Source organism: Lepidochelys olivacea, assembly GCF_965140295.1.
Source record: "Lepidochelys olivacea isolate rLepOli2 genome assembly, chromosome: 6".
Classification (NCBI taxonomy): Eukaryota; Metazoa; Chordata; order Testudines; family Cheloniidae; genus Lepidochelys; species Lepidochelys olivacea.
In genome coordinates this window covers 90817097-90841194 of record NC_140416.1, presented here as the reverse complement: position 1 = coordinate 90841194, position 24098 = coordinate 90817097, and the positions used below count along the sequence as shown (strand labels likewise).

Genomic DNA, 24098 nt, shown 5'->3' with positions numbered 1-24098 from the left:
GGGTCCTGAGACCACAACCTATCATGCTGACCAATATTGTCTCATTGTTTTCTTGTATTTGTCAGTATTAATCTATTGTCTCTTGTCTTAAAATTAGCTTTTAAGGTCTTTGGAGCAGGGACTGTCTTCTGTTTGTACAGAATCTAACACAATGGGGTCTGGGTCTATGTCTGCTAAATGCTATGGCTATGATGATGGTGATGGTGATGATGATGATAATTAATAATAAGATGAAAATCAGAAATTACAGCCCTTGTGAATAAGAATCATTGCAATCAAGAAATTGATGAAAAATTATTTATAGATGCTCATGATAACAGAGCAATTTGTTGACAATTGCATTACTGTTGTCATTTTTAGCTGTAAGTAGACATTATTTTTACACTGAGTAGTTTAATGACACAAACACAGATATTTACATAAATCCTGGAGGCTACAACATGTAAAGGGAATTTTAGTGTTTCAGACTTCAGAATAGGGTTGAAAGCATTTATCAAACTTTTATAATGCTTCTTTTTTCTTGTGTTCTATTCTTCAGAGTACCCGAATGGCCTTGGACCATCTAGAGTCTGTTCCTGAGAAACTGAGCCTTTTGGAAGATTTCAGAGATTTTGGAGTGAGAAAGTTTTCACTTGTCTCTCAGTATTTCTGAATTGTTGAGAATAATTGACAACTTCCTGATGTGCAAAGAGAAATCTATCACCTAAAGGACATACAATGAAATCTAAACTACAGTATTCCAATTTTAACTCATATAGTAATAATGGGGTTTATTTCCTACTCTTGAGGAATTAGTTGAAAATCGTGGAATTAGTTTAACTTTATACTGGTAAGGAAATACTGGAATAAGAACAGATTTAAAAATTTTATTAAAGCTAACATTAAAAAAATTATATAATACGTAGGTTGGGAAAAGAGTGTTTGTACATTGGGGTATAGTGCTTAGATTAGCCACAAATATAAAGTTAGTTTTTAAGTTATATGACTACATTATGAAACTTTCAGTTTAGGCAAGCCAAGATAATTGAGTAAACTATTTCAAGGACTGTTGCTATAGTCTTTACTGACTTGTTCAAAATAGGTTGATGTGGTGCCTTTTTTATTAGTGATTATAACTTCTGCATCAATAATTAGAAAGAGGCAGGTTATTGTTTGATTTTTGTATAGACATAACATCCTGCTGAGTGCCTGTGCTTTCATAACTCAGGTCATTTATTGATAAGCCTGTGAAAACTGCATAATAAGCATAAAAGCTGTTTGAGAGTCAAGTTTGTTCATTATGTTAGGTAGATACATCCTCATATATTGAGGGGAAAATCAAGCACGAAGTTCAGTATGCCAAATTGATGAACATTGTCACATCATCTTGAACATCAAATGCTATCATTACTTTCTATTAATGTATACTCCAATGTTTAGGAGTGCAACTCTTACATGCAAAGTGCGTTCTTTGGAAGGTTACAATATGTGTTCCAGATCTTCCACATTCTGTTTGACAGTTCCAAGGTTCAAGAATGACTTAGGTCACAAGGCACCAATTCAGCAAAACACTTAAGCATGTGCATAAGTTCCACAGAAGCTGATGAGCTTTGCAGAATCAGGTCCCAGCAGAATGAATGTAGTGGTCTCAGTCTCATCCTTAGACTGTTTGCAGCATTGTGCTATTCGTTTTTCCGGCTTAGTGGTGTATTAACAGAGAGATTGTTGTGCATGATGAAGGGAAATGCATTAGTAATACAGAACAATGCAATTTAATGGCCAAAACCTGTTTGCTGTACTCAGGCAAGTAGTCCCACTGATTTTAATAAGACTACTCTTTTGAGAGAGGTAAGCAGAATTTCACTTTATTTTATGTACTTCACTTTTTATCTCAGACAAAACATTTCCTAAAGCACTTTACAGAGTTAAATTGTAGCACAAAAGGGAGAGAGAAGGGAGTTTAGAAATTATATTTGAAGGTTGAAGAGCAATTGGTAATTGATTAGCTGTAACGATACGGAGAGGCTGAGTGGGGTTGTAATGCTTACATGCTAACCTGGCATACAGCCTGGGTTATAAATTCTTTGGCTTACACAGCCCTTGCCATCATCTTTTGCATGTGAAGCACTACACAACTTTTTGGCATTGTAGGAATAATAATGGGTCAAATCATAAAGTCCTTCAGATTTTACTCAGTTACTTGATGATTTCAATAAGAATTTTGATTGTGTAAGGACTTTAGGATTTCAACAAATAATAACAACAACAGTAATACAGTTAGCTCTTATTTAACCGTCATCTGTAATAATTCACTTTGAATTATTAAATCCATTCATCCCAGTTTTTAACATATCTTCCCAACAAATCCAGAAAAGTGAGTAGAAATAGCTGATGTTTGCAGTAAATTTCCTGTATAGTTTCTATACTTGGTTTCTGACCCAATACCTAGAAAAGTGTGTTTTTTTTCACAGCACAGCTGTCAAATAAAGATATATGGTTGTCTTGACTCATGGGGACATACTGACATTGTTAAGAGAGAGCCTGTCAAGGCTGGTAAGCCTACAATTAGATCTTTTGGGGCTTAATGGCTAAATTGCTGTGCTGTAATTCTTTTACATTCATGAGAGCCACACAAAATTAGGAAATTCTATTCTGAAAACCTGTTGTTGTTTTCGAAAGTAGAGTTGGGAACCCAATAGCTCAAACAAACTTTCAAATCTGAATTATTTAAAACATCCATCAGTGAAAATGCATATTAATTTTCATTTATTTTCTATATAGAATCTTTCATACTGAGAGATCCACAAGCACTGCACACATTATGTTTATGGGGGACACTGTATTCTGGTCTTTAAAGCACAAGGCTGTGAGTTAGGAGACCTTGGGGCTGATTCAGACTTCATCTTGGTTTTACATCAGTGTATGTCTGTTGTCTTCAGTCGAGCTCTGATTAGAGCTGGGTGAATAACTGATTTTTTTGGTTCATTGGCAGTTCCTCCTTCTGATGTGGAACAGGAATTTGAACTTGGGTTTCATGCATTGCAGGAGAGCACCCTAGCCACTGAACTATAGGATATTCTGGTCTTTCTTAGTCTCTCCCTGTTGAAGTTCTTCCACTTTTGATGAATAATTAACTAGTAATTGGAGTAGGGACTTGAACTAGAGTCTTCTATATCTTAGGGGAGTGTCCTAACCACCAAGCTATAGAGTAATTCTCACATTTTTTCACTGGCCCAATGACTATTCATTGTTATTCATAGTAGCAATTCATAGTATTTCATAATTTGTTTATAAAAAGTGGAACACCTTCAGTGGGAGAGAGTGAGAGACCCACAACAGAATATCCCATAGCCTAATGGTTAGGCTGTCTCTTGCAAGTTGGGGCTACTCTAGTTAAAATCCCTTCTCCACATTAGGTGGAGGGGGGGAATTGAACCTGGGGCCACATCTCACATGATTGTACTAACCACTGGGCTAAAAATTATGAAGAAGTGCACCAGCAACACCACAACCACCACCTCCTCTGGTAGTTTTGTGAATGGCACCTTACGCTCCAAATATATTTGGCAAATTCAAATCAAATTTGCAAATAGTTTTGGTTCAGCCCAAACTGTATTTTTTGGTGAATAAACTATTTGCTCTGAAAATTTTGCTCTAGCTCTAGTTCTGATATACCCCAGCATGAGTAAGATCAGCATCAGACTCCTGAGCTCTAATCCTGGCAATGTGATTTGGGGCAAGAAACTGCACCTCTCTGTGCCTCACTTTCCTTGTCTGTTAAGTGAAGCTGATGATACCTATCTCACAGAGGAGTTGGAGTGGTTGGGCAATTAGTATTTGTAAAGCACTGTGAGATTACCAAAGGGAAAAGCATTCATTCCAATTATTGTTTCTGATATTTACTCACATCAGCACTGAAATGTAGCCAGTGTTGGGGTGGGGGAGCAAACCCTTCTGCACAAAATGTGAAGAGGGAAAATTTTAGGGAGAGTCACCAGGGCAGACTTTTCAGACAAGTGAAATAAGTTGGGTAATATCCACATAGAACAGTCAGGACCTCCATTTTTAAGGTCCTTTCTGAAGAACCTCTACCCAGTAAACTTGGTGGAACTCATGTGGTCCAGGAAAAATTAGTTTTGTTTTTTTTTTAAAGTGTAGCTGTGCTCTGAAAAGTGACATTATAAAAATGGCTTTGTGGGGTTCTATGTATGTTGTTTCTCAGTCACTTCATAACAAATTTACCGAGTTTACAAATCTGATTTTTTTTTTGTAACTACCAGCTTTGAAAATTAAACCTGTGTTCTGAATGTGAAATTGAGTTCCTTCTGACTCGTATAATCATCATCATAAGTACTGAAGGTTCTGAGACTGGAACTTAGTTAATAAATCTTTGGGTGAAATGTGTGCCTGATTAGACCCTAGCTTACTCTTCAGTAGCTGTGTTGACTCTGCAAATTCACCTGTGAGTAAAGGTGGGGAAAACTTTGCTTTTTTCAGTCAAGTATGTAGAGAAATGATGAACTTGTGGTGAAATCACTGAATAAGGATTCAAAAGATCTGATTTCACTCAATGCTTTGTCACAAACATCTTGTGTAATTGTGGGCAAGTCATTTAATCTCTATGTGCTTCAGCTCCCCATTGGTAAAATGCGGGCAGCATTACTTAATTTCTCCTTCCCTTTGTCTGTTAGATTTTAAGATATTTGGGGCTGAGGCTGTCTCACTATGGATTTGTAGAGCACCTAGCACAATGAAGCCACTAGCTTTGGTGAGGATGTATAGTCATGCAAATAATAAATAGTTATAATGATATCATAATTAAGGCTACGATTTAGTCATGAGTACTTTTAGTAAAAGTAAATGGACAGGTCACCGGCAATAAACAAAAACTCACGGCCTGTGACTTCTCTATGACATATACGCATGACTAAATCTTAGCGAGGGGGGGGGTGGCAGCGGCACTGCTTGGGGGAGGGACCCCGGGAGGGGCCCGGGGCCAGCTGTACCAGCTGCTTGGCTGCTGTAGCCGCCCCCAGAGCCACCCACTCACCGCTGCTTCATCCGTCCTGAGACCGCTGCTGGGGGCTGCAAAGAAGTAGCTGCTCCAGCCGCCCAGGACCGCTGCTCAGGCAGTCCCCAAGGTCAGCCGCACTGGCCACTGCTTGGGGCTGCCCAAACAGTGGCTGGTGCGTCTGGCCCAGGGGCCGCTGCAGCAGTGACTGGTGCAACTGGCTGCAGAGCCGCTCCAGCACCAGCCATTGGGCTGTCCCCAGAGCCACCTGAGCAACTGGCCCTGGGGTCAGCCACGCTGGCCACTGCAGAAGTCACAGAGGTTGTGGAAAATCAATGAATCCATGACAGACACGGAGCCTTAATCATAATAGATGGACTTTAATTCAAGGAGAACCTCGGCTGAGTAAGCATTTTTGTGTAGCCGTTTTTCTGACCATAAATATCCACCCTTATTTCCCTGACCCAACACCTCAAGAAAGAATGGTTACAAATACTGGATTTTTAAGAAAAAGCCTCACATATTTACTAAGAGTGCATTTTCCAAGACAGAGAAGTGCTCTCAAAGGGATATTTCTGCTGTACTACAACTTTATCAGATCCTACAAGCTAAGCAGTGTCGTTTCTGATTTGTATTTGAATGGAGACCTCCAAAAAACACCAAAGTACTGTAGAAAATGGTGGTCGTGGGTCTGTATATAGAATTCTTCCTTCCAAGTCAATCTGCCATGGATTGCAGATACGTAATTTAGATCTGCTACTCAGGGTTCAGTCCATATCCAGATTTTTAGTTCCGGCCTATCTCTAGTACTGTATGTCTATATAACCCTGTTTGAAAACTTGCCACTTGGTACAATTTGAAGTACAAATTTCAAATATGAATTTGGCAGTATTTGGTCCCTTATGCTGGAGGTTTTTGATTATTTTATATAGGAAGACAAAATTATATTTATTAAATGTGAGTTCTGTCATGTTTCCTACTTGGTATGCCATGTAGGTGGTGGTTGTCATTTAAATGCTTGAAAATTGTGCTTTTATTGAGTGTTTTCCGACATTAAGCCACAATAACTATCTGACTGCAGTATTATAGAGAGCTAGATTTTTATCCCTTTGCTGTGAAGGTAGGGTTTGATTTGAGGTTCTGTTCGTATTTCAGTTTGAAATGATACATTTGAAAATGATGCTTCCATACTATGGGGAAGAATCTCTCTTCTAGATCCTGCTAAGTACAGCAGAGTCCTAGAATATTACAGCACACTTCCAGCAAATTTCACTTTGCTGTAGGATGAACAAGTTAAGCGCTTCAACACTGTTTTTCTCCTTCCAAGGTTAATGTTAGTTGTCCCCCATATGTCAGTGGGAGGGTGGGGTTGGGCAAAAGTAGGCACTTCTCTTTGTAATTACGGTTCACAGCCTCTGTTGCACCCCACTACACGGACTCATTTACGTAGTGCATTGGCTGATTTATCACGTCTGTGTTGCTTTTTTTTTTTCTTTTCATTTCCAAGGCATTGTAAGATAGTACCCTCAGAACATCTTTCTTATTTTTTTATGTATTAAGGGAAAGTTACAATAAAACATTAACATATGACATTGTACTTTACTTATTCAGGATCAGGGTAATATTCAAGGAATTTGACTAAAGATTATGGCTTGCTGGCAGGGGAGCCCTCCTCCTCTGAATACTCTAAAAAGGGTGACCACATTTCTAAATATCTATCCTTTTTTTGGAGCTTCTCTTGTGTACATACTTTCTGTGAAAGTTTTTCCATTATAAGGACACTCCATATTTTACTATACCACAATTCCCTAGAAGGAGAAGTCACATTTTTCCAATATTGTGCAATACGAAGTCTAACAATAAAAAATAAATTAATTTATTGTTCCATTTAAAATGTAGATCCTTTACTGGAGCATTAGGTAAACAGATATGGGGATCTCTAGGAAGCTGGCATTTTGACATGAAGTGAATCTCTTCAATAATTTCCTCTCCAAACTGTCTAATTCCTGGACACAACCACCACATGTGCAAGTATGTTCCCTTTTCCCCACAACCTCTCCAACAGAGCTCCTCCCTAGCAGCAAAAATATGATGGATCTTAACTGGAGTCGTATGCAATCAGTACCGTAATTTATAAAAAAAAAATTCTTTCTGAGCTACACAAAAGCAGCTTTATCTAAATACCCCTAACTAATTTTGTTTTTCCCCCATGAAAGAAATAAATTGAATTCCATGATATGATTTAGTGTTTGGGGAAAGTTGTAAGGAATCATTGATTAATCAATATTTATTAGCAAGGGGGAAAAAGCCTTTTATTTTTTAATTTGATTGTTTTCATCTTAACATCCGGGTTCTGTAGAGAGTCTCTTACACCTTTATCACCAGCAGTGCAATAAAGTTCCTATATTTCTAGCCCTGAATGCCAGTATTTAATCAGCCTTTACTGTTTTGAATGTCTATTAGCGATACTCTTATTTACACGAGTAGACTAGGTTTCTTTCTTTAGGTACTCTTTCACCTTACAAAAACAGTCAGACCTTTTTATGTGTTTCCAGGAATCTCATCATCAGAAGGAGATAATTGAAGAGAGATACACTAAATACAAGGAAATTGTGGGCTCTCTACAGCAGCAGCTGGAGGATTCAAAGCGCAGAATCAAAAACTTCAAAGTATGTCTGTCTCCTTTCTCTTGTGTTGTTCCCTCTTGCATTCAGTTACCAGCAGATGCACATTTTATGGAGATTAGCTCAAGTTTCAGGCATTGACTAAAATCCTATATGAGCAATGTTTCTGCTTCAGTTATCAGGCCTCGCCTGCCAAGTGTGCAGCCAAATGGGCCCCAGCTCTGTCAGCATTTATTCCCTAGAAACACCCCTTTGCACTTTTTCTATTTGCTTTCCTTCTGGTCCTCTAACTTAAAAGGTAAATTTAGAGATCTAATTTTCCCCAATTCCCCAAGTGAAAAGTACCCTGATCCCAGAGGTGAAAGTAAGCCGGTACGCAAGAGCTGGTGCACCATACCGGAGCAGCCCGGCTTCCCCAGGGGGCAATTTAAAGGGCTTGGGGCTCCCAGCAGTGGCCTCCAGAGCCCCGCTGCTGGAACCCTGTGGTAGCGGCTGTGGGGCTCTGGCGGCTATTTAAAGGACCGGAGCAGGAGAAGCAGGGGAGCCCTGGGCCCTTTAAATAGCCCCCGGAGCCCTGGTTGCTGCTGCTATCCCGGTGGGGGAGGGGAGAAGGGGGAGGAGAAAGAGTGGGGGGGGCACTTACCTCACAGGGTGGGCTGGGGCTGGCTCTGACCCACTCAGCCCCTCCCCTTCCACCCTAGGCCCCACCCCTTCCAGGGGCCTGAGCTGGCCCCAGCGTACCGATAAGTCACTCGATTTACTTTCACCCCTGCCTGATCCCCTCTCTCAGCTACCAATCTTATCTACTTACAGCAAAGTGCTTATTCATAATGTCACTTCTCACTGGTTACACTGCTAATAGCTGCTTCCTTTAATTGGAAATTGAGAATTTCTTGTGGCACAGTGTGTCAGGGCAGCTTCCTGCGCCAGTGAAGGAGTTAAAGAGCTCATAAATCTTTTAAGGATGGATCCTCAAAAGGAGGGATCCAGGCTCATGCTGGGTGGCATCTGGTAAAAAAACTGCACTAGAGTACAGCGCTCCCTGGTCCCAGGCAACAGGCTGTCTACTGAGAAAACTGCTTGAGAGCACCAGCCACACTGAGCCCTCTGCTGAAAAAGAGGGACCAGCTTTTCCTTTCTTTTCTTTGTGAATCCCTGGGATTCAGCCAGGGTTGTTCGGACATGCAAGGGATAAGGAGCCCAGATCTTCCTCCCAAGGACTATTGGGCTTTACCCTACATGAGGCTGCAAGGACCCGGCCCATTTGTGAGCCATGGATATCTTTTGCCTTTTTCTTTTGGATTATTTTAGCCCCAGCCAGAAGAGGGCAGACTCCCTAAGAGTTATGTATCCCAAGTACATAACACAGACTACAGTCATGCTGCCATCCAGAGAAGGATATCCAAGATAAGAGAGGGGCACCTCCCCCGCTTAACCCAGGGGGCAGTCAGAGAGATACAACTTATCACACACAGAAACAGGCAACAGATGATGGCAAAGACCAAAATAAAACAAAAGGTCCTTACCAATATTCTCACAAAACAACAGAGACAAAGTGAAACTCCCTTTCTTTCAACTATTTTTCAGGCCAGTGGTCAAACTCTAGTCAAGTTGCCCATGCTCCTCTTGACCTGCTGCTCACAAACAGGGAAGAACTGGTAGGGGAAGTAGAAGTGGGTGGCAACCGGGCAGCAGTGACTGTGTGATGGTCAAGTTCAGGATCCTGACAAAAGGAAGAAAGGAGAGCAGCAGAATATAGACCCTGGACTTCAGAAAAGCAGACTTTGCCCATCAGTCCCCTAAGGGAGTCAGAGTCCCCTGGGAGGCTAATATGAGGGGGAAAGGAGTCCAGGAGAGCTGGCTGTATTTCAAAGAAGCATTATTAAGGGTGCAGGAACAAACTATCCCGATGTATAGAAAGAATAGTAAATATGGCAGGCAACCAGTTTGGCTCAACAGAGAAATCTTCAGTGACCTTAAACACAAAAAGGAAGCTTACAAGAAGTGGAAACTTGGACAGATGACTAGGGAGGAGGATAAAAATATTGTTCGAGTATGCAGGGGTTTAATCAGGAAGGCCAAAGGACAATTGGAGTTGCAGCTAGCAACGGATGTGAAGGGTAAAAAGAAGGGTTTCTACAGATATGTTAGCAACAAGAAGAAGGTCCGGGAAAGTGTGTGAACCTTACTGCATGGGGGAGGCAACCTAGTGACAGATGATGTGGAAAAAGCTGAAGTACTCAATGCTTTTTTTGCCTTGGTCTTCACAGACAAGGTTAGCTCCCAGACTGCTGCACTGGGTAGCACAGTATTGGGGGGAGGTGAGCAGCCCTGGTGAAAGAACAGGTTAGGGACTATTTAGTAAAGCTGGACATGCATAAGTCCCTGGGGCTGGATGCAATGCATTGGAGGGTGCAGAAGGAGTTGGCTGATGTGATTGCAGAGCTATTGGCCACTATCTTTGAAAACTCGTGGCAATTGGGGGAGGTCCAGGATGATTAGAAAAAAGCAAATATAATGCCCATATTTAAAAAAAGGAAGAAGGAGATTCTGGGGAACTACAGACGGGTCATCCTCACCTCAGTCAGTGGAAAAATCATGGAGCAGGTTCTCAATCCATTTTGAAGCACTTAGAGGAGAGGAAGGTGATTAGGAACAATCAACATGGATTCACCAAGGGCAAGTCATGCCTGACCAACCTGATTGCCTTCTATGATGAGATAACTGGCTCTGTGGACAGGGGGAAAGCGGTGGATGTGATATATCTTGACTTTAGCAAAGCTTTTTATACGGTCTCCCACAGTATTCTTGCCAGCAAGTTAAAGAAGTATGGATTGGATGAATGGACAATAAGGTGGAAAGAAAGTTGGGTAGATCGTCGGGCTCAATGGGTTGTGATCAACGACTTGATGTCTAGTTGGCAGCCAGTATCAAGCGGAGTGTCCCAGCGGTTGGTCCTGGGGCCGGTTTTGTTCAACATCTTCATTAATGATCTGGATGATGGGATGGATTGCACCCTCAGCAAATTTACAGATGACACTAAGCTGGGGGGAGAGGTAGATATGTTGGAGGGTAGGAATAGGGTCCAGAGTGACCTCGACAAATTGGAGGATTGGGGCAAAAGAAATCTGATGAGGTTCAGCAAGGGCAAGTGCAGAGTCCTACTCTTAGGATGGAAGAATGCCCTGCACTGCTCCAGGCTGGGGTCCAACTGGCTAAGCGGCAGTTCTGCAGAAAAGCACGGGGCGATTACAGTGGATGAGGACCTGGATATGAGTCAACAGTGTGCCCTTTTTGTCACAAAGGCTAATGACATATCGGGCTGCATTAGTAGGAGCGTTGCCAGCAAATCAAGGGAAGTGATTATTCCCCTCTATTCGGCACTGGTGAGGCCACATCTGGAGTATTTCATCCCATTTTGCCCCCACCCCCCACTACAGAAAGGATGTGGGCAAATTGGAGGGAGTCCAATGGAGGGCAACGAATATGGTTAGGGGGCTGGGGCACATGACTTACCAAGAGAAGCTGAGGGAACTGGGCTTATGTAGTCTGCAAAAGAGAAGAGTGAGGGGGGATTTGATAGCAGCCTTCAACTACCTGAAGGGGAGTTCCAAAGAGGATGGAGCTAGGCTGTTCTCAGTGGTTGCAGATGACAGAACAAGGACCAATGGTCTCAAGTTGCAGTGGGGGAGTCTAGGTTGGATATTAGGAAACACTATTTCACTAGAAGGGTGGTGAAGCACTGAAATGTGTTACCTAGAAAGGTGGTGGAATCTCCATCCTTAGAGGTTTTAAGGCCCAGCTTGACAAAGCCCTGGCTGGGATGATTTAGTTGGTGTTGGTCCTGCTTTGAGCAGGGGGTTGGACTAGATGACCTCCTGAGGTCTCTTCCAATCCTAATCTTCTATTACTCTATGAAGATTCCAAGCTACGTTCAATGATTTAGTTGTATTTGGGGGGCTTAGTTTTGTTTTGGGGTAGTATGTAATGTCTAATGTCTACAGATTCTGAGCACATAAGCATGGAATTATTTATCTATTTCCTCCGGCAGAAAAATAAGAGAGGTGTTCTGGGCATTGACTTTGCAGCTGACAGTGTTGCTATAGTAAGAAGCCCATGACTTCCCTGACATGTCCAAGCTATACTTCTTGCACACTAACAGGAAGTATGCAAGGCAGCATTCATTTCAGTTCAAGTGCTGGAGATAACCTTCAACTTCCCCCACTTCTCATGTCCCTCCACAGCAGTTACCATCAGCAATTACCAGATTTCAAAACCTGTTGAAATGTTGGCTGGCAGCAAGGCCTGCATCAGCTGAGAGTGTAATGCAATATTGCACTAAGATGACCAAGCTCACTGTGCTGGCTTGATCTGAACTTATATTAAGAACCCAATACTTGGATTATTCCAAAATAATAATTTCCCCTTTCTTTAGACAACAGGAAACATTTAATGGCTTCCCTTTAGTCATTAGGCCTAATTTGGTTTTTGCACAATATAGAGTCTTCTTTGCTGTCACAGCTGTTCCAAATAGAACAGAATATTCAAAGCAGGTAACAGAAGGGTGCTAATCTGATTTCAGTGATCAGCGTGGCTTAGTTCAAGAAATCGCTCTTTATTGCTTGCATTTCTTACCATGCACTGAATTGTCTTATCTGCCTCAAATACACTATTGTTTTGCTTCTTTATGTTATTGTTACAATTTATCATTAGCTATTCTATCACTCAGCCTTATGGAAGAGAGGGAGATCGAGAGAGATCAAAGTTCCTGCTTGCTAACCGTTTCAATTCACACTTTATATACAGTGCAGTACTCTCACTGTATAAAGTAGCCAAGTATTTGTTAAGTGATAAACAAGTGTATGTTAAAAGAGAGTTTTTATAAAGAGCTTCTGTGGTGTGCAGTAGCCTTATATCAACCTTTTTACATACAGCTTCTTGCCTGAGTCAGCCTCCCTCCTCCTGTACAACCTTCAACCCCTTCCTCACCGAACGTACTTCTTTCAGCTTGCTTTCTCACATTAATCTCAGAGAAGGCTCTATTTGGTCTCACTTTATGACCTGATTATTTTATTTTAAGCAACAAAAATAAAAACAAACACAAACCAGAAAGTTCATGATCACTCTTTGTAGACTGCTATCCCAAGATCAATTTTGCCCTGTCCCTTTGTTTTCAGTTGGCTCCTCTCCTTCTCACCTCCCTCCCATACTCTCTGATTTCATCTGTTGAATTTAGGCTCATGACAGGCTCTAAAAACCTGATTGCTTAGAAGAGCAGGACAAGTTAGTTATAAGTACTATCTGGACAGATTAAAATGTCAGATTTCCTGCAATGGGGGAGGTGGGGAGTGGGCTGAGTAACATTATGCATAATACTGAGCTGTCAGTCAGGGGGCTGAAAGATAGTGGAGAAAAGAGAACTGAGGGTAGGGGAAGGGAGCAGGAGGAAGGGCAGAACACAGGAATAGAACTGATGATAAAACAATATGTAGAATAACAAAATGAAATAAGAGAGAGAAAATTTACAGTGATGGGCACTATGCTACATAGAACTGAACGTTTTAAGAAAAGTTCCCTGCCCTGAACAGCTTACAACCTAAATATGCGAACAACACCAACAAAAAGCAAAACCATGAAGAATGTGGGGAAGGGTGTAACAGAGAAGCTGCCAACTCTGCAAATGGAGAGGCTTCTTGCAATGCAGAGATTGCAGGTGAAGTATTGGCCCCAAGTACTGCTTGTTAATAGGTTCTGTTTTAAGATGGGATTTTTGGAGGGAGTGAAGATGAAGGAAGAACAGCTTTACAGTTCCATATTCAGGGAAAAATCCTGAAATTTGGTTTTCCTTTTAAAGTTTATTACTGTAGGGTGTATATTGTAGGTACCAAGTCCCTCGTTGACACACGAGGGGATTAATGTGTGTAATTCCCATTAGTATTAATAGGAGCAAATCCCCTGTACATTAATGGGACAAAAGCTCCCTTTTAGTCTCTAAATTAATGCGGGGGGGACAGTTTCCAAAGTGTAATACAAGAATGATAAATTGCAGGATGCTTTTAAGAAAATCCCCTGATGCTGTTTGTGAGGAAATTGAATAGCAAAATATAATATTCTATGAACTAATACATGCGTGTTATCATCCCTTCTCATCTGAAGAAATAAAGTAATTTAGAAACTAAGCCAACCTGTTAATCTTGTTTTGGTGAGCAATATATCTAAAGACCCCTTGCTTCAATGCTAAAACAAATTTCCAGATATTTTTGGTTAAATTGCATTGTTTAAATGTTCTACTCTAGCCGCTCAACCAAGTGCCTCCTCTCAACAAAGTAATATGTTGTATGCACATATCCAGATGCTCTTTACTGTATAAATAAGAACAGCATATATGGGATTTTACTTTATTTTAAAATTGGGAGGAAAAATGGAAAAGCAATTTCAGGTTTTCATAGGTGAAATATCAAACCTGTATTTAAAAGATAAAAGTTTTGGATTTAATTCATGGGAGGGGAAAATGGATTTGAGTTTTGCAGTTACTTAGATTTCTTGTTGGAACAAGTTGATGTGGATCAGTGTTCAGTTGTGTCATCAATGCATGCATGCTCTGTCCTTCTGTTTCATTCTGGGGTCTACATGTGATTATACAGGAAAGGAACCATGCCACATTTATACAGCTTGTTATAGTGGCAAGAAGCAGCCAAGCTCCCTGGGCAAAGCAGGGAAAGTAGCTTCTTTCCAGGAGTTACGAATGTTGACAAGGACAAGAAATTTGGGACAAAATCAGATTTAAACCTAACTACAAGATTTATGTTCTGTGGATTGGAATCAGAGTTTATTAGTTTAATGCTAAAAAATACCATCTCTGTGTATAACCAAACTGGAGGCTGTTTTTAATCTCAGTAAATAAGGAGATATATAACTTAAGTACTGCACATTTTTCACAGAAAGCATGTTCATTGCCTTTCTTAGGATGAGAAAATGGATGCTGATGTTTCTGACATACAAGCGGCAGCTTTCTCCTCCAACTGGCGGACTAAAACCAGCTTTATGTCCAGCTCACTGCTTTCAGATTCAGGCTGTAAGTATTGGGTATCCTCTGTTTTTAAAACTATTTTAGTGGAATGATCGAGACCCCATTGAAATCATCATAGGATTCTTGCTGGCTTTCAGCTTCAGGCACTGAATTTATCCTGTAGTTAGTGCTATGTCACACTGGGATTTTTTCCATTTGGAAATACTGCATTTTGTCAGCAAAGTCCAGAAGAAAGAAAATTACATGCATTGTAATATGAATCCTGGAAGTGGGAACCTTAGCTTTAAAGGACACTGCATTTCCAGGCCACATGCAAAATACCCAACCAAAGCACCCCATGCAGATTCCTATTAATTATTCTGTCTGACATTAGAGCCAGTGGAGTGTAACAGCAGAAGTAGAATTCCCTATCCATGACCTCCTTTTTGGAAAGTTGCTGTTTGGTTGCAACTTCTAGCCCACGAGTCTATGCATAACGGGTCACAAGAGGCTGCAGCGGTCTCTCAAAAAGGTAGTGATGTGATGAATGGGAGACTCTGAAGGGATCTTAAGCTCCAACTCTGATGAAGTTGCTTCTTTTTTGAACACTACTAAACCATCTCTGCCACAACTGACTTACAAAAATACCTCTGAAGAGATTTTTTGTTCTCTGGAACAGGCCAGTTTGCAGCAGGCATCAGATATTTTTTTTAAAAATCCTGAAGCACAATACTACCCCTGCAATTTTGTCACACACACACCCCCAAATAATTTCAACATATACAGGTTGAATGCTGTACTATATATTTGCAACATTGTACTCTGTATTTTTTCTGAAACAGTGTCACAGTTCAGTGTTACCTGCACCTTTCATCCCTCTTTGGTCTCTCTGAGTGGCCCCAACACAGGTGTCAGAACAACGCTTCCTCAGCTCTCGTCCCCTAATGCCCCTACTCTATTTGCGCTATATTGATGACATCTTCATCATCTGGACCCATGAAAAAGAAGCCCTTAAGGAATTCCACCATGATTTCAACAATTTCCATCCCACCATTAACCTCAGCCTGGACCAGTCCACACAAGAGATACACTTCCTGGACACTACAGTGCTAATAAGCGATGGTCACATAAACACCACCCTATACCTGAAGCCTACTGACCGCTATACTTACCTACATGCCTCCAGCTTTCATCCAGACCACACCACACAATCTATTGTCTACAGCCAAGCTCTACGATACAACCGCATTTGCTCCAACCCCTCAGACAGAGACAAACACCTACAAGATCTCTATCAAGCATTCTTACAACTACAATACCCACCTGCTGAAGTGAAGAAACAGATTGACAGAGCCAGAAGAGTATCCAGAAGTTACCTACTACAGGACAGGCCCAACAAAGAAAATAACAGAACGCCACTAGCCATCACCTTCAGCCCCCAACTAAAACCTCTCCAGCACATCATCAAGGATCTATAACCTATCCTGAAGGACGACCCATCACTCTCATGGATCTTGGGAGACAGGACAGTCCTTGCTTACAGACAGCCCCCCAACCTGAAGCAAATACTTACCAGCAACCACACACCACACAACAGAACCACTAACCCAGGAACCTATCCTTGCAACAAAGCCCATTTCCAACTGTGTCCACATATCTATTCAGGGGACACCATCATAGGGCCTAATCACATCAGCCACACTGTCAGAGGCTCGTTCACCTGCACATCTACCAATGTGATATATGCCATCATGTGCCAGCAATGCCCCTCTGCCATGTACATTGGCCAAACTGGACAGTCTCTACGTAAAAGAATAAAGGGACACAAATCAGACGTCAAGAATTATAACATTCAAAAACCAGCTGGAGAACACTTCAATCTCTCTGGTCACTCGATTACAGACCTAAACGTGGCAATTTTTCAACAAAAAAACTTCAAAAACAGACTCCAACGAGAGACTGCTGAATTGGAATTAATTTGCAAATTGGACACCATTAAATTAGGCTTGAATAAAGAATGCGAGTGGATGTGTTATTACACAAAGTAAAACTATTTCCCCATGTTTATTTCCCCCCCCTACTGTTCCTCACACATTCTTGTCAACTGCTGGAAATGGCCCACCTTGATTATCACTACAAAAGTTTTTTTTTTCTCTCATGCTGCTATTAGTTCACCTTACCTGATCACTCTCATTACAGTGTGTGTGGTAACACCCATGGTTTCATGTTCTCTGTGTATATAAAATCTCCCCACTGTATTTTCCACTGCATGCATCCGATGAAGTGAGCTGTAGCTCACAAAAGCTTATGCTCCAAATAAATTTTTTAGTCTCTAAGGTGCCATAAGTACTCCTTTTCTTTCAACATAGGTGACAGGCCTTGAGTCCTCACCTCCTCTATGTGGAATCCTGTCGTTCTGTCACTCTTAAACTGTCACACAGGGGTGCTGCACTCTCTGTACCAACTATGATTGCTCAGCAGACCCAATGTGTTTGGCTACCTTGGTTCTTCCCTTCTGAGCCATGACCAGTGGTAAATAGTTACCCAAAACAACCTTTTTAAAACCAAGTATTGTTTAATCACAACAGTAGATACACAGCATGTCATGACAATAGGTTTTGAAACACAATAAGAGGTCTACACACATATCTGTTTTGTCTGTAGGCTTAGGTAGGCAAGCTTATCCCAGATACCCCAATCTCTGGGAACTTGAAGTTCAGTCTGCTCCCCAGAGGAGTTATTTAAGTTAAGCACCAATGTGAACACAAGAACAAATGGCTATAAACAGGCTATCAACAAGTTTAGGCTCAAAATTAGGTGACAGTTTCTAACCATCAGAGGAGTGAAGTTCTGGAATAGCCTTCCAAGGGGAGCAGTGGGGGCAAAAAACCTAATTGGCTTCAAGACTAAACTTCATAAGTTGATCGAGGGGATGGTATGATAGGACTGCCTACAGTGGTATGAGGCCCATCAGCGACTGCCAGTAGCAAAAATCCCCAGCAGCCAAAGATGGGACAGTAGATGGGGAGGGCTCTGAGTTACTACAGATAATTCCTTCCCAGGTATCTGCCTGGTGGGTCTTGCCAACATGCTCAGGGTCCAACTGATCACCATGTTTGGGGTCAGGAAGGAATTTTTCCCCCAGTCAGATTGACAGAGACCCTGGAGCGGGGGGGTTCACCTTCCTCTGCAGCATGGGCACAGGTCATTTGCAGGTTTAAAATAGTGTAAATGGTGAATTCTCTAACTTGAAGTCTTTAAACCATGATTGGAGGACTTCAGAAACTCAGCCAGAGGTTAGGGGTCTATTACAGAAGTGGGTGGGTGAGGTTCTGTGGCCTGCAATATGCAGGAGGTCAGACTAGATGATCACAATGGTCCCTTCTGACCTTAAAGTGTATGAGGTAAATGACCCCAATATTATCTTTTAAGTACCAGCAAGTGGAGCTATCTGAAGCTATTGTTCTCTTTCCTGCACATGTGCAAATAACCCCTGCCTGAATTAACCTCTTGCAATCCTATAGCATGAAACACAATACCAATCAACCACAATATATAATATTCATAAAATATTACAGGCATCCCCATGTCCTTCACACAGAGTAGAGATATTCTCTGAGTGGCATTTATAGGAGTTTATTAGCCAAGTAATGTTTACCTACTTCAGCAGTTGTGGTTCTGAAAAACAATTTTGGAAAGTAAACAAATAGATTTACCAATCCCTTATTCTTCCTCTCTGACCCTAGACAGGGCTTCCTGCAGACTAATATAAATACAATGTTTTGGTTGGAACCCTTTGTTAAAATATTGGCAGACTGAAGGTTGCCAGACCCTGAGTGAGGATTATAGGCAGGCAGAAAGTGATGAGGGGATGGGAAACAATTTTATATTCCATCCCTCTGTGTGTGGAGTGGGGGTAAAATAGCTATGTAGAGAGGGAATTGGATTGCATCCACTTATGTTACCTGACAAAGGGCCTTGCAAAACTATGGGCCATCTCTGATCCTGTAAAGTGGTAATTAGTGCTTCCATAGCAATCTTCAATTTTATAGCACTTAGAAATGATATTGATTGTATAGGTTTCAGAGTAACAGCCGTGTTAGTCTGTATTCGCAAAAAGAAAAGGAGTACTTGTGGCACCTTAGAGACTAACCAATTTATTTGAGCATAAGCTTTCGTGAGCTACAGCTCACTTCATCGGATGTATGGGATTATCATCTTCCTTTCATCATACTACTTCTGTTACAGTCCTTGGTTATGAATCCTTGACAGTCACCTCTTAATTTAGTATCAATCAGATGAAACACTATAATATACTTCTGTGAAACCCTACAGAAAAGCTAACAATTTATTCCCCCTTGGTCTGCTGCTCCAGCACATCTGAGCTCTTATATCTACACAGCACAAGGAATCTCGCCACAGAATCAGCAGAGATACTCTTTTTTTTTTTTTTTAGGTGGAAGTCCTGACACAGTCTGTCTTGCAGTGCAATCTAGTAACTACCTCTGACATTCTATCAACTATCTCAGTGTTGTAATTGAAATCAATATATTTGAAAATGTAGAAAAAAATCCAAAAATATTTACAATAAATTTAAATTTGTATTCTATTATTGTTTAACAGTGCGATTAAAACTGTGATTAATCAAAACTATTTTTAATCTAGTTGATTTGTTTTGCATTAATCACTTGAGTTAACTGATTAATTGACAGCCCTACTTTGCAGTGATGGGAATAAATACAAACGTGGAGTCTGTGTTTGTGTATTATTACATCTATCCTTGATTAAATTTGATTTTCTTCCAAATAAGAACTGGAATCACAATTAGCAACAATCATTTTTATAACATTAATGGATTTCTGTATGGGAAGTAGCAGTGGTCTACCTGATTCAGGGGACTGGTAATGGGATAAAAATTCTATCACCTCTAGATCACTGGTTCAAGTCTACGTCAATAATGGTGAACACCATGAGGTCCTGGACTTCTGTCCAGTGCCTAGTGAAAAGGGGCCATATCAAAATATCACAACCACATGAGGCAAAGAGAGCAAAAATTGAATGGGTCCTTGAAATGGAATTCTTCTTCAACCATTAGAGGAGTGGTTCCACCAGGGTAGAGCAAAATGATGGTGTAATGTGGGGTAAGCTTGAATGGCCACTCCCCACAGTGTACATGTTTTTTGGATGAACAGTGAAATTCATTTTCTAGAGCTAATCAAAAGACCTTTCAGCGAAACTAAATGCTCTGGAGGGGAAAAAAAAAAAGCAGCTGCTTGATAAGAGCATTGATCCCACTGTAATCGTTATGGTATATCTGCATTCAACATCATATGGGGAAAGTTCCTTTCTAAGTACATAAATGTGGCTGAAAGATTGTTGCTTACTGAGTTTTTCTTAACTTTTATAATTGATTGGGGTGGCATTTCCCATATGGTCATTTTGGCTAACAACCCATCCTTGTAGATCTGGTGGTAATCCTCTCATGAACCTGTCCAGCACTATGAATCTTTTCTTTTTGTGCTCCTTTTTTGCTAGTTGATTCTGAAGGAATACATTGGAGCTGCTCAGCGACCAGCTTTGGTTGCGGGGGGCGCAGCTCCCCAGACCCGCCACTGGCAGGCCCCCCACAACTCCTAGCCCTGCAGATTGTGGGGAACCCTCCCAGCCACTGGGCAATGGGGTCACTGTAGCTCCTAGCTGCTGCCGGGGGGACAGGGTGCTGTATCCTCCTCCCTCCCTATTTTGTCAGGGATGTTTTTAGTAATTTTTGTTTAATGCCCGTCATCTGTCCATGGCTCCATGACAAAATCATGGGCTTAGCCATCACCATTGAAAGGCAGGTAGTAAATCAGTCATTGGAGTCACCTCAGTGGCATACACTCCATGCACTTCTAATTTCAAGCAGTGATATTTATCAGCACTAATTTAAGGTTTTGACAATCATATCGGATTTTCTTTTCCTGAGCCCTAGGGTATTTAATAAAATTGACAATGAGTCTCTCTTATTTTGTCACTCATTACCTGTGGCTAATTTATCTCCTTGCTTGTTCAGAAACAGAAGACTAGACTTTAGCCATATGAACCAATAATATTTTCGATCAGTCACTCGCAGTAGCTGTGTGCTAGACCTTATAACATTATATTTTTCTTCCTATATTCTGATGAAATATAGACAGATTGACAACATGGGAACTGACAACATTTTCCAGATTGACAACATGGGAACTGAGGTCTTCTACAGAACAAAAACAGTATAGCCAGTAGCACTACAAGCTTCCCCTATGTTTCCCTGCCAGTGTGGTTCAGCCCTGACTTGGAGAGATCATTGTAGGGAGGAGAGAAGACAATTTTGATATAATTTAGAAATGAAGGAGACTCTGGAATTGAATTCAACCTTGATCTATGTAAAATTGTTGGAGGGAAAGAGAAGAAAAGAAACGATAAAAAGTGAATAAACTGCAATCTGTGTATTTATAGATATATTTAGTATGGAGATGCTAATTACAGCAGTCACTGAAAGGGATAGCAATTAGTCATCTGCTTCATGGCTGGTCTTCATGTTTTTGTTATAATTTCTACAATTATAATATCTTTTCCATAACCAGCTATTTTATAGAGTGCTAGTTTTGCTTACTATACGCATGTTCTTAGAAAGGAAGAGGTTTAACTGAGAGCATAATTTAGACAAGAAGGCATTCATTAGATACATAGTTTGCAGTCCATATTATTTTCAGCTGCGACTGAAAAAAGATTAGTCTAAAAAAAATCAGCTACTGGCTGTTATCTATAGAATAATCCTCAGAAATTGCTTTTTTCATGGCCACTGTGTTTTTCTGCAGTTTTATATTACTAAGCTTCTAACAATTGCAGATGCTTTGCATTAGTTCTGTAAATTGATTCCTGTCCTTCTGTTTGTACAGTTTATCATTTCAAGGTTTTGACCTGGAATATTTCCCAGAAGTCATATTGCTTCTCGGCTTTATATTGTTGATCGGTGTCTCTATCCCAGGCTTTCGTACCCTAAGCCTGCAGAGAGAGGAAAATAGTGGTTAGTCTTCCTGATCTCATAAAACTGGGATCACAGCATTCCATTACCCATTGGTTTTGCGGATACATAGCACTCTTATGTCACCATGGTATATAGTAGGGATGGACTAACCACTGGGCAAAATAAGTAATCCTGAAACATTGTCCTTTCCACTATAACACATACACGCTCACCCCACTGTAGTGTTGGCTTTCTCTATTCCTCTAGTCACAGGCCATACCTAAGCATTGCCAGACAGTAGTGATTTGTTTGCATCATAGCAAAGATAGGTTTTAAGGAGGGATGTAAAAGAGAATAAAGTGGGAAATTTGCCAATTTTGATGGAGAGTTCTTATCAAATATAAGGGACAGCATGGCAGAAAGCACAAAGGCACATGTGAGGAAAGTAGGCAAGCTGTGATCAAGACAGACGTCATGGGCAGACCAAAGTCAGGGGATGACGTTTCAGTAAGAAATTAGATTTGAAGACAAGTTAGGACTAAATGGTGAAAGGCCTTATATGGTGTAAAATTGGGGATGGGGGATGGAGAGAGAGTGGGGTGAAAAGATGGGAGTGAAGTGGTTTGAACAATGTGCCAGGAAGATGAGCCTAGAGACCACATTTTGAAAGAACATCTCAAGCACATGGTGATAGCTGTTAACATTTTTATCTTAAAAAGAAAAGGAGTACTTGTGTACTTGTAAGGAGTACACCTTAGAGACGAACAAATTTATTTGTCCAGTTTTGGGCCCCACACTACAAGAAGAATGTGGAAAAATTGGAGAGAGTCCAGCGGAGGGCAAAAATGATTAGGGGACTGGAACACATGACTTATGAGGAGAGGCTGAGGGAACTGGGATTGTTTATTCTACAGAAGAGAAGAATGAGGGGAGATTTGATAGCTGCTTTCAACTACCTGAAAGGGGGTTCCAAAGAGGATGGATCTAGACTATTCTCAGTGGTAGCGGATGACAGGACAAGGAGTAATGGTCTCAAGTTGCAGTGGGGGAGACTTAGGTTGGATATTAGGAAAAACTTTTTCACTAGGAGGGTGGTGAAACACTGGAATGCGTTATCTAGGGAGGTGGTGGAATCTCCTTCCTTAGAAGTTTTTAAGGTCAGGCTTGACAAAGCCCTGGCTGGGATGATTTAATTGGGGATCGGTCCTGCTTTGAGCAGGGGGTTGGACTAGATGACCTCCTAAGGTCCCTTCCAACCCTGATATTCTATGATTCTATGATTCTATTTGAGCATAAGCTTTCATGAGCTACAGCTCACTTCATCGGATGCATGCAGTGGAAAATACAGTGAGGAGATTTTATATACACAGAGAATATGAAACAATGGGTGTTACCATACAAACTGTAACAAGAGTGATCAGATAAGGTGAGCTATTACCAGCAGGAGAGGAAAAAAAAAACCTTTTGTAGTGATAATCAAGGTGGGCCATTTCCAGCAGTTGACAAGAATGTGTGAGGAACAGTGGGGGTGGGGGGCGGAATAAAGATGGGGAAATAGTTTTACTTTGTATAATGATACAATAATTAATTTGCAAACTGGACACCATTAAATTAGGCTTGAATAAAGACTGGGAGTGGATGTGTCATTACACAAAGTAAAACTATTTCCCCATGTTTATTTTCCCTCCCTACTGTTCCTCACACATTCTTGTCAACTGCTGGAAATGGCCCACCTTGATTATCACTACAAAAGGTTGTTTTTCTCTCCTGCTGGTAATAGCTCAACTTACCTGATCAATCTTGTTACAGCGTGTATGGTAACACCCATTGTTTCATGTTCTCTGTGTACATAAAATTTCCCCAATGTATTTCCCACTGTATGCATCCGATGAAGTGAGCTGTAGCTCACGAAAGCTTATGCTCAAATAAATGTGTTAGTCGCTAAGGTGCCACAAGTCCTCCTTTTCTTTTTGCGGATACAGACTAACATGACTGCTACTCTGAAACCTATTTTTATCTTAGTTACTTCAACTGTAGATTCAACTCTTAGTCATAGGTGTCTAATCCTTTTTAAATTTTTGCTGAACTTTTTGTCTCAATATCCTATGGCAACAAATTCCACAGGTTAATTATACATTGGATTAAAAGAGGATTTGTTTTATGTGTTTTAAATTTTTTGCCTCTAATTTTATCAGGAGCCTTCTAGTTCTTGTATTACTGGAAAGGCAAACAGAAACTGTCTACTGTTACATCTGTATAAGTCTATATACCAATTCCTTTGTACTGGTTACCAGCTGGTAGTGAAAATAATGTGTATTGCAAATCCCTGCTTTTAAGACCACCTTAGCTTTCTGGAAAAACACACCTGAAACATTCTGTTAAGCCATTTTTATCTGTGGGGTGATGAAAAAAGAATAGACTTTTTCTACTGTAAAATAAAAGTTTACTATATTTTTATCAACCAGACAACTCAAAAGTGGCTGAACT

General features: G+C 40.9%; 1 protein-coding gene across 1 annotated transcript in view; it reads left to right on the top strand.

Moving 5' to 3' along the window:
- CEP128 (centrosomal protein 128) overlaps nucleotides 1-24098 on the top strand; it is a 447165-nt gene that overhangs the window by 405205 nt on the left and 17862 nt on the right. The window contains exons 21-23 of the mRNA XM_084632372.1: nucleotides 539-616; nucleotides 7546-7659; nucleotides 14581-14689. Coding sequence (XP_084488498.1) covers nucleotides 539-616; nucleotides 7546-7659; nucleotides 14581-14689 — 301 coding nt within the window. The remainder of the gene's footprint in view (nucleotides 1-538; nucleotides 617-7545; nucleotides 7660-14580; nucleotides 14690-24098) is intronic.